The 12,416-nt window shown below is 50.0% G+C and overlaps 4 protein-coding genes across 4 annotated transcripts; 3 read left to right on the top strand and 1 right to left on the bottom strand.

Annotated features, from left to right (window-relative positions):
* Positions 1–5,776: 5,776 nt before the first annotated feature.
* On the bottom strand, positions 5,777–6,073 carry N7473_004471 (uncharacterized protein; the record flags this gene model as incomplete). Its single annotated transcript, XM_057150411.1, has 1 exon — positions 5,777–6,073. One exon carries the CDS (start codon positions 6,071–6,073, stop codon positions 5,777–5,779), a length of 297 nt encoding a protein of 98 aa, XP_057010521.1.
* A 690-nt stretch (positions 6,074–6,763) lies between these two features.
* Positions 6,764–10,704, top strand: N7473_004470 (uncharacterized protein; the record flags this gene model as incomplete). Its single annotated transcript, XM_057150410.1, has 6 exons — positions 6,764–7,087; positions 7,126–7,229; positions 7,404–7,753; positions 7,804–8,641; positions 8,764–9,928; positions 9,994–10,704. 6 exons carry the CDS (start codon positions 6,764–6,766, stop codon positions 10,702–10,704), a joined length of 3,492 nt encoding a protein of 1,163 aa, XP_057010520.1.
* Positions 10,705–11,364: 660 nt separating this feature from the next.
* Positions 11,365–11,964, top strand: N7473_004469 (uncharacterized protein; the record flags this gene model as incomplete). Its single annotated transcript, XM_057150409.1, has 1 exon — positions 11,365–11,964. The coding sequence occupies one exon, from the start codon at positions 11,365–11,367 to the stop codon at positions 11,962–11,964; it is 600 nt and encodes a 199-aa protein (XP_057010519.1).
* N7473_004468 (uncharacterized protein) lies at positions 11,965–12,279 on the top strand (the record flags this gene model as incomplete). The annotated part of the gene is made up of 1 exon (XM_057150408.1): positions 11,965–12,279. The coding sequence occupies one exon, from the start codon at positions 11,965–11,967 to the stop codon at positions 12,277–12,279; it is 315 nt and encodes a 104-aa protein (XP_057010518.1).
* Positions 12,280–12,416: the final 137 nt, after the last annotated feature.

Raw genomic sequence — 12,416 nt, 5'->3', positions numbered from 1 at the left:
TGATCTGCTGTCGCACAGGATAGTCCCTGTTTTCCGTCTGCGTTCTAAGCTTCCCAAGAGCCGATGGGTGACCTTGAACACCATACTGATAGCGTAAAAGATGCCTATAAACTCCGCAACATGAACCGACCACCGGTCCATTGGTCTCACTTGGATCTGTTGTGATTTGACGATCTCCGAATCGTCATCGAGTGCCACCGCCGCAGCACCGAGGTAGCCCTCGCGTCCAGAGGCATCTGAATAGACAACAATGTCCGACGTGTGCCGTACGTTTTCGGCTCGCTCCACGGCCGTTTCTCGGTTTGAATCAAGTTCAATCTCTGTGAAAGGATCCGATCGCCACGGTGGCGGCGGTCTTGGGTCGATCGTTTCTAGTTCATCCAATTTTTGTAGTTCCATGGTCTTTAAAGCTTCTGCGAGTGGGAACCGAGCGTAGTTTCCGATGTTGTTCCTCCGTCTTTGGGCTCGGAGGAGCGTGTTCCAAATAGGATGATTGCGAGGTAGGGTGTGAAGTTTGGCGATAGTGTGTTGTGCTCGGCGGCGGAGGCGGGGGTGTGTTGGAAGGACGTGCGCTTCCACCTCCAGAGTGGCGGTAGCTACTGTCCTGAACGCCGACAAGATGCGGATCAGAGGGGCCCTCTGCACTGTGTTTAGGTGGCGTAGGTGAGTTTTATCACGTAGAGGGCCATGCCAGACTGTTGACGCATAGTCCACTACTGGTGTGACACACGCTTGGTAAATTTGCCGCATCTGTTCCGGTCGAAGGTGTCATAGTCCAGCCAGGGCAATGGTCTCCTTGGTGGCACGTTTGATCGCTTGCTGGACCTGCTCTTTCCACTGCAGCTCATGGTCGAAAATGACGCCTAGTAGCTTCGCTGTGGGTGATGGTTCAACAGTTACCCCGTCCATGACTATTTGCCCTTGTAGCTGCTCGCTTCTTCTCCTAGTGAGGTGGATAAGCTCGGTCTTTTCGGCTGCGAAGCAGGAGCCAGTCCGTTGCGCCCACGCTTCGATGCGAGGAATATCCTCTGACTGGATTTTGGCCAAGTTCTCTTCGGCTGAGCGGCCTACTCGCCAGCGGAAGTAGTCATCAATGAAGGCTGATGCGCCACCACGAAAGGTGACCGGTTGGTCGACTAGGTCGGAGTTGAAGAATGTGAACAGAATGGGTGGGAGGGGTGAACCCTGCGCTAGTCCCGCGTTGGGTAGCATAGCGACCTCGGTACGGAAGTCATCAAATCCTATGCTAGCGAAGCGGTCGCTCATGAAGCTTGCAATCCACTTTCTAGCGACGACTGGGATTCCCTTTGCTTGGAGTCGGGCGTCAAGGCTGATTTTGTTGACTCCGTTGAAGGCCCCTTTCAGATCGAACGCAATAAGTGTCACTACTGCATGTTTATACCAAGCTTGGTCGATTGCGTTGGAAAGGACTAGCAGTGCTTGTTCGGTTGTCCTGCCCGGTCTTCCTCCGAATTGTGTGTCGGGTAGTAAGCCATGCTTCTCGGCGAGGTGCGATAGTGGTCGAGCTATAACTGCCTCAAGAAGTTTACCGAGGGTGTTGAGGAGCGAGATCGGGCGATACACCCCCGGGATCGAGTAGTCCGGTTTCCCAGGTTTCCGCAATACCACGATTTTTGCTCCCCGCCATCGTTTCGAGTGGTGCCCTAGGTCGATTGATGCTGTGAAAATTCTGGTGATGACCTTTCCTAGATACTTCCATAGGCGTTTCCACACAAGCGTCGGTAGACCGTCTTCGCCCGGTGCCGTTGAGCTTTTGGCTGCTTCAAGAGATCGCTGGATTTCTAGTTCCGTGATTGGTGGCCAGGGTAGCTCCAACGGGGCCTGGACTGGCGGGTCTTCGTTCGGTTGGTCCATCTCAGGGAAGAAAGTGTCTAGAAACGCTCGTGCTTTGTCCTCGTTCTCCACTAGTTCGTTGGACTCGACATGCAAGGCCGGGACGCAGCCCCAGGCCTCTCGCGGTTTCATATAGGTAGCAGCTTTCCATAGCGTTCCTTCACCAGCTCCGTCTAGGAATTGTCTCCAGTGTGACTTTTTGACCTTTTCAATCGTGCGTGTCCAGACTCGACGCTTTTGCTGCATCTCTTGGAAGAGGGTCACTGAGCGTGTATGGTCTCGCCCGTGTTCCGCACAACTCTCTTGCCATTTCCGACGTAGGCGGTTGACCTCAGTCTGTTGGACTTTGAGGTCTGGTGTGAACCAGCGTTTAGAATAGGGGGATGGGCGTCGGTTTGGAGTGTGGTTCTCTACAGCAGATACCGTGATTTCCGTGAGCCGTTCGACTGCCTTGTCTAGAGCGGGTCTCGTCCTGATGTCTTTCCATGGGCCTATCCGCAGGAGCACTTCGGCTCCGATCTTGTCCCAATCTGCTCGTTCGTACGCTTTCCTCGTCTTAGCGGTAGGCTTGTGATAGTGTTTAAGGCTCCACTCCGAGTATGTCGCCCGGTGGTCCGACCCGTAATTTTCGTGGTAAAGATGACATTTGATGAGCAGGCCCGGTTGGTCCGTCACGGTCAAATCGATAGTAGTGCATTTTCCTGGGTCGTTGAGAGGCCAGAAGGTCGCTGTGCCTCGAGGTAGGCAGGTTTGTAGATTGTGCTCTTGGAAGAAGGTGATGAGTTCGCATGCGTCTTCAATAAATCTCGGTTGAATATGGTTGCCGCCCCACATTGGGTGATGACGGTTGAAATCTCCTGATAGAATAACGCTCGTAGACCTCCGGTCGTCCCGCCGGGCGATTGAAATTGCATTTTGAATTGCTGTGAGCATGGGTTCTGCCGATCCTTCATCGGGAGCGTGCAACGGGACAGAAGGGAGGTAAACGGAAAACAGGAGAATCTGGGAGTCGGCAGTCCAGATCTTGATAGCGGTAATGTCTGGGTGTTCGCACCGAATCTGCCGGTGCGAGGAGGTTGATAGGTTGCGGATAACATATACAGAAACCGAACTGCGTCCGTGTCGACGGTTGGTCGGTATAGCTGCCATGCACTGTGATTAACGTGTGTTTAATAGCTAGTGATGGACGGTTCCTGGATTAAGAGAATATCTAGGTCCTGGCTCTGGTAGTCGTTGATGAGAGCCTCTATTATTGGCCCCGATTTCATAATGTTTAACTGTAGTACGCGTAGATTAGTCCCTAACATTGAGAGGGGTTGAAAGTTGCGGTGGTTAAACACTGACGATCGCCGGTGGGATGTTCACCGCTGCACTCGAGGCATCGCGGCCGTACACCGGATGGGAAATGTTCACGAAGGTGTGGGCCGGCACAGTGGTTATAACGTGGTGTTTCCTTGCACGACTAAGCTTGATGTCTAAAACGTTGGCATCGGAAGCATCTCTTTTTCTTGATCTCACACGGCGCTCCACGCTGCCTATCTGTCTTTGGCTAACAAGAAGACTGTTGTTGAGGATGTATTCGGCTCCCTCTGCAGAGTTAAACTAGATGCCTAGCGATGCGAATTTCCCTAGCACTTTGTCCTTCCGCTTGAGCCACGCTACCTCTTCGATCCGGAACCCCTGTTTAGCTAGGTCGTTTTCTTCTATGATCTTCTCAATAGCTTTCGTGTTGGCGTTTTTTAGGTCGAGATCCTCTGTCGGGGCGCGGCGCACGACGACACAGAACCGTGGTTTTACCAGTTTCGTGTTGTTTCCGAGTTCGTTCAACCATTCGGTGTTGTTACGAGCCACCTCGGCCGACTCCGGGTCCTTAAATCGAATCACATAACCTGTTTTGGTGGTGCCAACTCCGGCAACCTGGGCATCTTGCGTTGAGGGGGCGTTTAATAGCGCGGTGCGTATATGGGTGTTTGCGGCGTTCGTGGGGAAATAGCGGCTAAAGGTGTTTCCGTTGGTGTTGTCGTTGTCTGATGGGTCCACGAACGATCTCTGGGTGCTGATTCGGATGCAGTTCCGTTCTTTCTCGGGTCTCTGGTGGTTTGATTGAGGGGAGCTGGTACTGCCGCTGGCTGCTACTGCGGCCCAGGATCTGGCCTCGGTCACTGGCGTGAGGGTTTCGATTCGTTCTCGCAGGGTTCTGATTTCGTCGTAGAGCTTTCCATTCTGATCACAAAGGACGTTTTGATTGTGTTTAACTTCCAGGAGCTCCGCTTTGGTGGATTCGATTACGGTGGTGTGGTAGGCGATAACTTCCTTCAGGCTGCTGATGAGCTGCCGGATCTCCTTGGTCGTCACCCGTCCAGTGCTGTCTTCCGTGTTTGCAAACTCAGGATTCGAGCGTGCAATAGTGGTGATTTCGTCCCCATGGCGAGGGCTTCTTCTTTTACGAGGCACAATCGACGGTTCGAAGTTCTCGCGTGTGAAAATCGCTGTCCCTCGTTGAGCGTTTGTGGGAGGGGGTTCGGGCCCTCCCGCGGGTGGGTCCGCCATCGGTCCGGGGTTAGCTCCCGCTCGGCACACACCCACAACAGTTTTATATCAAGATAATATCAACCACCACGTTCTTGCAGTCCGCGGGATTTCGATTCCGGTCTTCCAGAAGAAGTACCGTAAATGATACAGTCGGTTGGTTGGTTGGTGGATGTCATTTACGCTGACCCCTCGCTTGAGAGCGATATGCAGCATACGACTACTTCCTAAATACATGTTGTTTGATTCCCGAGATTGTTCCAAACTTCCTGACGGTGGACTTTGAGCCTCACCTGGTAAAGCCTTTCGTGGCATCGTGGCCTTTTGCGCTATTAGGCTGCCCTCTTGGCGCGGCTAGGATGAGTTCCCGGACTAGGCGGCCAACTCTTGTCCGCAGCTGGCTGCATCTCCACCAGAAATCGCGAGAATGCCGGTAATGCTGAGTTCAAGAACCTGGTCAACGATTGGGCGGCGGATGTGGTTTTTTGGCGTTTCTTCTTTCTTTTCTCAAGCTAGAATGGCGACGGTTTGTTGTGAAAACGGCGGCGAAGTTCTTCAATTGTAAGTAGGGGATTAGGAGGTGTGGGTTGAGGTCTAGTCGTCGGTGGCGGTGAAGATGTGGTGGGTTGCTGGAGAACAGAGGCGTAGGTTTGGTTCTGGTATGTGGGGGGAGATGTGGTCTTCGGGGTGGGTTGGACAGATTGTGGAGGAACGGTGGCTGGTCGCGGTGCTAGCGGTACTGATTCGAGCCTGGCAGGTGGTAACTCTGTAGAAGTCTCGTGTTCGGGTTCCGCTTGGTTCACGATTGTAGGAGCTGTTGGTGTCTGGTGCGGGTTGGGTCGAGAGCTAGATTCGACAGCGGAGATCTGGGTAGATGGGTTTGCGGAAAAGGGCGTGGGGGAGTGAAGAGGTGGAGACGGTAAAAACGGTTTAAGGTCATGGCAAATGACTTGCCATAAGCAGTCTTCTTTGTGTATTCTCGATAAATCGCCAGTGGGGTTTTCCTGGATGACATCCAGCGGGACCACGACCTCATCCTTGATGACCTATGCTTTCTAAGTATAGCGTCCCTCTCCGTGCTTCCTGGATGACCCTGATTATACCTTGAATCATCTCCCATGATGGAGCTCAAGTGAACCTCCTCGATAGAGAATACAGCTGTAATATGTCTGCTTCCTTCTCGCGCCTGCCCACGATTTATTAAGAGTGTGCACTCGCTGTGCCCGTTATTTTCTCCTTTTCTAAAGAGCTAAATCGTGAAGCCACGGAAGTCGAAGTCGGGTGAGAGCTCTGATCCAGCGCGCCTTCATTTTGGGAGCGTCAGCTGGAGACAGCTAATCCGCAAGTGGCCACGAGCCCGGATCCACATTTCCCTACAACATCATTGCATTTGTCAGTTTATTGGTTGATCGCCAGTGCGAGTTGAACTAACATCATCCACTTGCTCTTGCCAAGCTTGCGCTGTGACAGGGCGCTCTTCCCATGTACCATTCTCGACTATCCATAGCCTCCATTCCCACTGCTGACCATCCCAAAATCGTACATATACCCATCCCATCCACAACTGCTCGCCTTGATACACAGTCTCGTGTCCAAGCCATTGCCATGCCGCACCTTTAGCCGCCTGATCATTGAGATCTGCTGGCAGTTGTAAGCCATGGCTGGAGGTTGGATTCCAAAGCTGCCACATAATGTCAACCCTCCAGAGTATTAGAGGAATATTTAAAGATGTTGAAAAAAGGATGATTTTAAGTGTCCTATGCCGACATTTATATTAAAATAGCCTTGTTTGATCACCTGATAATACCCCGAAGTCATGGTTGCTCATGCACAGCACTATCCGGGTATTCCGGAGTAATTGCACCAATTGATAGCCAAGAATATTCATAGTTTGGTTTCTATTGGTTGAGCTGTTAACATGATGTGATAGCTTTGCATACTAGGTGATGTGGCGGCTAATAACCTGCATATTAAAGTAGCTGCCAAGTCATGCATGGTCATGTGGAGCCGGAGTTGGACTAATTGATAACGGAGAAACTTGATAGGCCTTTCCAATTGGTTGAATTGTGAAACGTGATGTGATGGCCTTGCATACGAGGTGATGTGGCGGCTGACAAACGCTGCTGTGGAGTCCTGTGGTATGATTATCTACCAAGAAACATGAGAACAGGAGCCCCAGTGTTGTCCTCTTCGAATTATAAGAGAAGGGTGGTAATATCATGCAGGTTTTATCCAATTCAGAAATATCAGCTCACCTGAGAGCTTCAGGTATATCTGAAGAAGGCGTCCCATTGTTCCCACTGTCCAAATATTTCCCCGTGGTAGGGTTGCTTGTGAAAAGCGATTCCATGATCTAAACTCAGTCTGATACACTGCAACCATGTCGAATCCCGAGGACTATTCTGTTGGATGGATTTGCGCTATCACTGCAGAGTATGTGGCGGCTCAATCTTTTCTCGACGAGGAGCACGGGGGACCGCAATACGTGTCTCCTAACGACAATAACTACTACACATTAGGGAAAATCGGAAAGCACAATGTTGTGGTCGCAGTGTTACCCGATGGAGAGTATGGCATATCCTCAGCCGCCAGTGTTGCAAGAGATATGCTCCACAGCTTTCCAAACATTCGATTCGGTCTAATGGTGGGTGTTGGTGGTGGAGTGCCAAGCTTGAGGCATGATATCCGCCTAGGTGATATTGTGGTTAGTGCTCACGCAACGGGCAGGCTGGCGTTTTTCAGTACGACTTCGGGAAAGCCATTCAAGATATGAGCTTCCAGCAACAAGGATTTTTGAACCAGCCACCTGGTATTCTTAGGGCAGCTGTCCAAGGACTAAGGACTCGGTATGAAAGAAAAGGGAGTCAGCTTGAAAAAGCCGTCACTGCTATTCTTAATGATCATCCGAGAATGAAGCAGAAGTATAAGAGGCCGGACACGAGTACTGATTGTCTGTACCGGGCTGAATTTACTCATCCTCCAGGCAGTGAGTCAAGCTGTACAAACGTTTGTGGTGATAGTCCAGATCGGATAATATCTCGCCCTGAACGGACTGTTGAAGATGATACGCCGACTATCCATTACGGCTTGATTGCATCCGGGAATCAACTAATGAAAGATGCCTCAATACGGGACAAGCTTGCGGCAGACAAAGATATATTATGTTTTGAAATGGAAGCTGCAGGATTAATGAATCATTTCGCCTGTCTTGTTATTCGTGGTATATGCGATTACTCAGATTCCCACAAAAATGATGAATGGCAAGGGTATGCAGCAATGATAGCAGCAGCATATGCCATGGACATTCTCTATCATATACCCGTTACCAGGGTTGAAACTGAAAAGCGAATTACTGGCATTCTTTCTTCGGGTCAGTTCACAAGAGGGCCTATGAATGGAATATAGCTCACCCTTTGATAGTTGAGAAAACTACACAAGATGCTTCTATTGCAATCCAAAACATGAACAGAGCACAAAGACGAAAAGATATTATGCATTGGCTATCGCCGCAAGACGCTTCAGTCGATTATAAAAAAGCCTTGGAACAACGTTATGAAGGTTCTGGCCTTTGGTTCCTGCAGAGCAATGATTTTTCAGAATGGAAGATCCGGCGGAACTCTTTTCTTTGGCTTCATGGCATTCCTGGGTGTGGCAAAACAATTCTAAGTTCTACTATTATTGAAGCCCTTGAAAGTGCTACGGCCAATACGCCGCTCCTTTACTTCTACTTCGATTTCAACGATTCTGAGAAGCAGACCCTCGATGGGCTCTTACGTTCTTTTATCAGCCAGCTGTACTCTACGTGCGAAGAGACAAAAGTTCTTCTGCAGTCCCTATTCGCCTGCTGTGATAACGGACACCGACAACCAACACGTGAGCTTCTCTCAAATTGCCTTTATCGCATGATACTGCAGATTAAAGAAGTCTGGGTCATTATAGATGCGCTTGATGAATGCAGCACCAGGAGTGGTACCTCCACTGAAGGACTGCTATCGTGGATAAAAGATGTCTTAAGCTCCAAGGACAGAAATGTTCACCTTATGATCATCAGCCGACCAGAAGAGGATATTAACTCAGAAATCCGGGAATGGGCATCTGATGACAATATTATTGCTATTGAGAGTAGTCATATTCATGATGACATTCGCTCGTATGTTCACGGAAAAGTGAGGAATGATAGTGGGTTTAAACGTTGGCGATCACGTCCGGATGTCCAGGAGGAGATCGAGACTAGGCTTTTGGATAAAGCAGATGGAATGTAAGTTTTCCCATAACCGACATTATTCGGTCAATTCAATAGAGGAAAGCTAAAATTGAAAGAAGGTTCCTATGGGTTACATGCCAACTCAATGTCTTAAAGAACTGTCTGGACTACCGCAGCCTTTGTACTGAACTCGCATCACTTCCAGATGGCTTAGATGCGACATACAACCGGATTTTGCAGAGCATTCCTTCTTACCACAGACCAAAGGCTATACGGATCCTCCAACTCCTAGCTTTTTCCGACCGCCCGCTGCTCCTCGAGGAAGTTGTTGATGCTATAGAAATCGATACCGAGTCAGAGCCGCACTTCGACTCAAGGTTCCGAATGCCTGACCCGAAGGAAGTTTCAAGATACTGCTCGGGTCTCGTAGTTTTAGGGCTCGGTACTAATGAGAGAGTCCTGGAACTGCGGTTGGCCCACTTCTCAGTGAAGCAGTATATGATGACAAAGAGGGCGAATCATGATTTTATGCAATATCTGCATGAAATGGAAGCGAGAACCACAATCGCAAAACTATGTGTGACATACCTGTTGCATTTGGATGTGGATCTGCCGGTTTCCATAATCAAGGGAAAATTTCCTTTTGCTCGGTATTCCGCACAGTACTGGATGGACCATGCCATTGAGGGTAACAGAGAAGACGTGATATTGCATGGGTTGATCATGAAGCTGTTTGATGTCTATGAGCGACCATATACTACTTGGATTCGCTTGTACAACCCCGACGGATCGAGGGATCAATTGAGAGCTGAAATGATTCAAATTGAGAACCAAAAAGAGAGACCAGCTGCTGCATTATATTATGCTTCACTGGGAGGGTTGGAAAAAGAGGTGAAGGCTCTCATCCGCCAGGGTGAAGATGGCAATTCCCAGGGTGGGTTCTTTGGTAATGCCCTTCAAGCTGCTTCTCATAGAGGTCACGGCAAAGTTGTCCAGATACTTCTGGATCAAGGTGCTGATATCAATATTCAAGGAGGAAATTATGGCAACGCTCTTCAGGCTGCTTCCCAAGGCGGGCATACAACAATTGTTCAAAGGCTGCTAGAAAATGGAGCCGATATAAATGTCCCAGGGGGATTCTATGGCAGCTCTCTTCAGGCAGCCGCCCAAGGAGGGCATGAAACAATTGTCCAAGAGCTATTAAGCAAGGGAGCTCATGTCAATTATCAAGGTGGACCTTTTGGATGTTCGCTTCAGGCAGCTTCACAGGGGGGCATAGAAGAGTTGTCCACATGCTGTTGGATAAAGGAGCCGATATCAACTATCAAGGTGGACCATATGGTAATACCCTTCAAGCAGCTTGTTGCAGGGGCCACAAAGCTATCGTTCAAGACCTGTTGAACAAGGGGATGAATGTGAATAGCTATGGTGGAGAGTACTACAGTTCTCTGCAAGCTGGTTGCCATGGGGGACATGAGGATGTTATCCGAATACTACTGGACGAAGGTGCCGATGTCAATGTCCAGGGCGGAATTCATGGTAGTGCTCTCCAGACAGCTTGTCATGGGGGGTTTGGAAAAATTGTCCAAATGTTGCTGGACAAGGGAGCTGACATCAATATGAAGGGCGAGCCTTATGGATGTGCCCTCCAGGCAGCTTCTCACGGTGGTCACAAGGGGGTTATCCAGCTACTGTTGAAACAGGGAGCTGATAAGGATGTCAACTACCAGGGTGGGAAGTATGGTACTGCTCTCCAAGCGGCCTGTCAGGGAGGTTATACCGAGATAATCCAGATACTACTGGACACAGGAGCTGATGTGAATATTCAAGGTGGAAAATATGGTAGTGCTCTTCAAGTGGCCTGCCGAGAAGGGCATGAGAATATTGTTCGAACATTATTGAACAATGGCGCCGCTATCAACACCCAGGGAGGCTTATATGGCAATGCTCTCCAGGCAGCTTGTCGAGGGGGGCATAAAGGAATTGTCCAGATGCTGCTAAACAAAGGAGTGGAAGATATTAATGCTCAGGGAGGGGTGTATGGGAGTGCTATTCAGGCAGCGTCTTCCAAAGGGCACGACATGATTGTGCAGATGTTACGGGATTATGGTTCCTGAAAGGGATTAAAGTCTCCACTACCACGTGCTCTCCTCCACAACCGGCATCCGCACCTCCCTGCTCCAGATCGGCGACATGTCCATCGGCGACGCCTGGTCGCAATTCATGGGCAGTGAACAAAGAGCAATCCTTCAAACTTCTTGTTGGTATCACCAGCTAGGTAGAGCTGTTAACGATACGATATCGGCACTGTTTCCTCATATCGTCAATCGGCATCGTCAACTTCGAAGTCTGCCGATATCGTATCAGCAATCGACATCGACATTTCCTTAAACTATCGATACGATATCGGCAACTGAAGTTATCGTCGGCGATATATCGTCACCGGTAATTGGAAAATAAGAGAATAGCTACCGGTCCTAGGTATAGGAAACTCTACTATAAAGAGAATGTAAGCTTAGATACTCGTTAATTAGCGCAATCCGCTTCCGTTGCGTAGCCTTACATTTTGTTGTAGCCGTACTATGTGGTTAGATATTTATGATATGTTCTATTCGGGACAGTTGAGTGAGAGCCCCTTGCGTCGGGCCCACGATATTCCGTGCAGGACATCGCACACAAATATCGCTTGGGTATCCCCTCCCTCGAAAGGGAACATCGCCGTTTCGAGGGAGAGCCGGGCTCTCTCTGCGACGGTTTCTTCCAAGAATTCCTTTGCAATGGTGCGTCATAGCTCGGAGGCCCCCAGTCCTACTCCTGGGGGACAGACCGTCTTGGGCTCCTCGATCTATCCACCAGAATATATATGGAATTCCCTCTCGGATACCCAACGGGACTCGTTCATGTCCACTGTGTCAGCGTCCCTGGCCACGGGCGATGGACCGCGCAAGCGCCCACGTATAGATCTCACTACGGAGGAGGATGCCGACCATGGTAGGGTCCCGTCTCTTGTTTTGCCTATCCTCCCCCGCTTCCCTGGCCTCGACCGTGCTGCAATTATAGCCATCTTCGAGCACACCTTCCGCCTAAAGAAGGACCTTATAAAACTGCGTAGCCCCGAGTTTAAAGTCTCGGCACTGGATGGCGAGTCTTTCGACTTAAAATCTACTTTATCTGGCCTGCAATTCCGTAAGGTGATCTTAATCAAGGATTGGGGAAACGACGTATCCCTCTGGGCCTATTGCTTTAGCAACTACGTCGCTATCTGGTGTGAATTCTTCGCTGTAAAGCACCCGGTATACATTAGTGGGATGGTCCTCTTCCACCGTCGCATTTGTGACCTTGCTAGGGTATATAAATGGCAGGATTGTATCCTGTAAATGGCCCTAGACTACCACCAGATGGTTGTTGATAAAGGCGACCTCACTGTTTCTCTTAGTGACTGGGAGATTGGGAAAGCCCTCGAAAGCTCCTACCTACGCCCGGACAACGTACTCCCAGCGAAGACGGCACCGACTACTCCAACCACTCGGTTAACGCGCTCTACTGCTGCCCCAAACAACGATACTGTTATCTGCGAAAAGTTCAACACTTCTGCCGGCTGCCACTGGCGAACATATCACCGCAGACACGTCTGCTCTAAGTGTGGCAACGACTATTCCGTGATAAGCTACAGAGTGAAACCAGCGAGTTAGGACTACGCTAGGGGTGGCCCTGATATAGCTCAAACGCTATCGCCGCTAACTAGCTGGCTAGCCCCACGTCCTAATACTTCTATTCAATTTATAGTCTTCGACCCCTCCCTCCCGCCTCTGCGTGATTCTGCTTCCCC

The sequence above is a fragment of the Penicillium subrubescens genome, assembly GCF_028828155.1.
Source record: "Penicillium subrubescens strain IBT 31985 chromosome Unknown utg000003l_segment0_segment0, whole genome shotgun sequence".
In the NCBI taxonomy this organism is placed as follows: Eukaryota; Fungi; Ascomycota; class Eurotiomycetes; order Eurotiales; family Aspergillaceae; genus Penicillium; species Penicillium subrubescens.
Note: the sequence above shows the minus strand (reverse complement) of the source record. Positions and strands in the feature narration are given on the sequence as shown.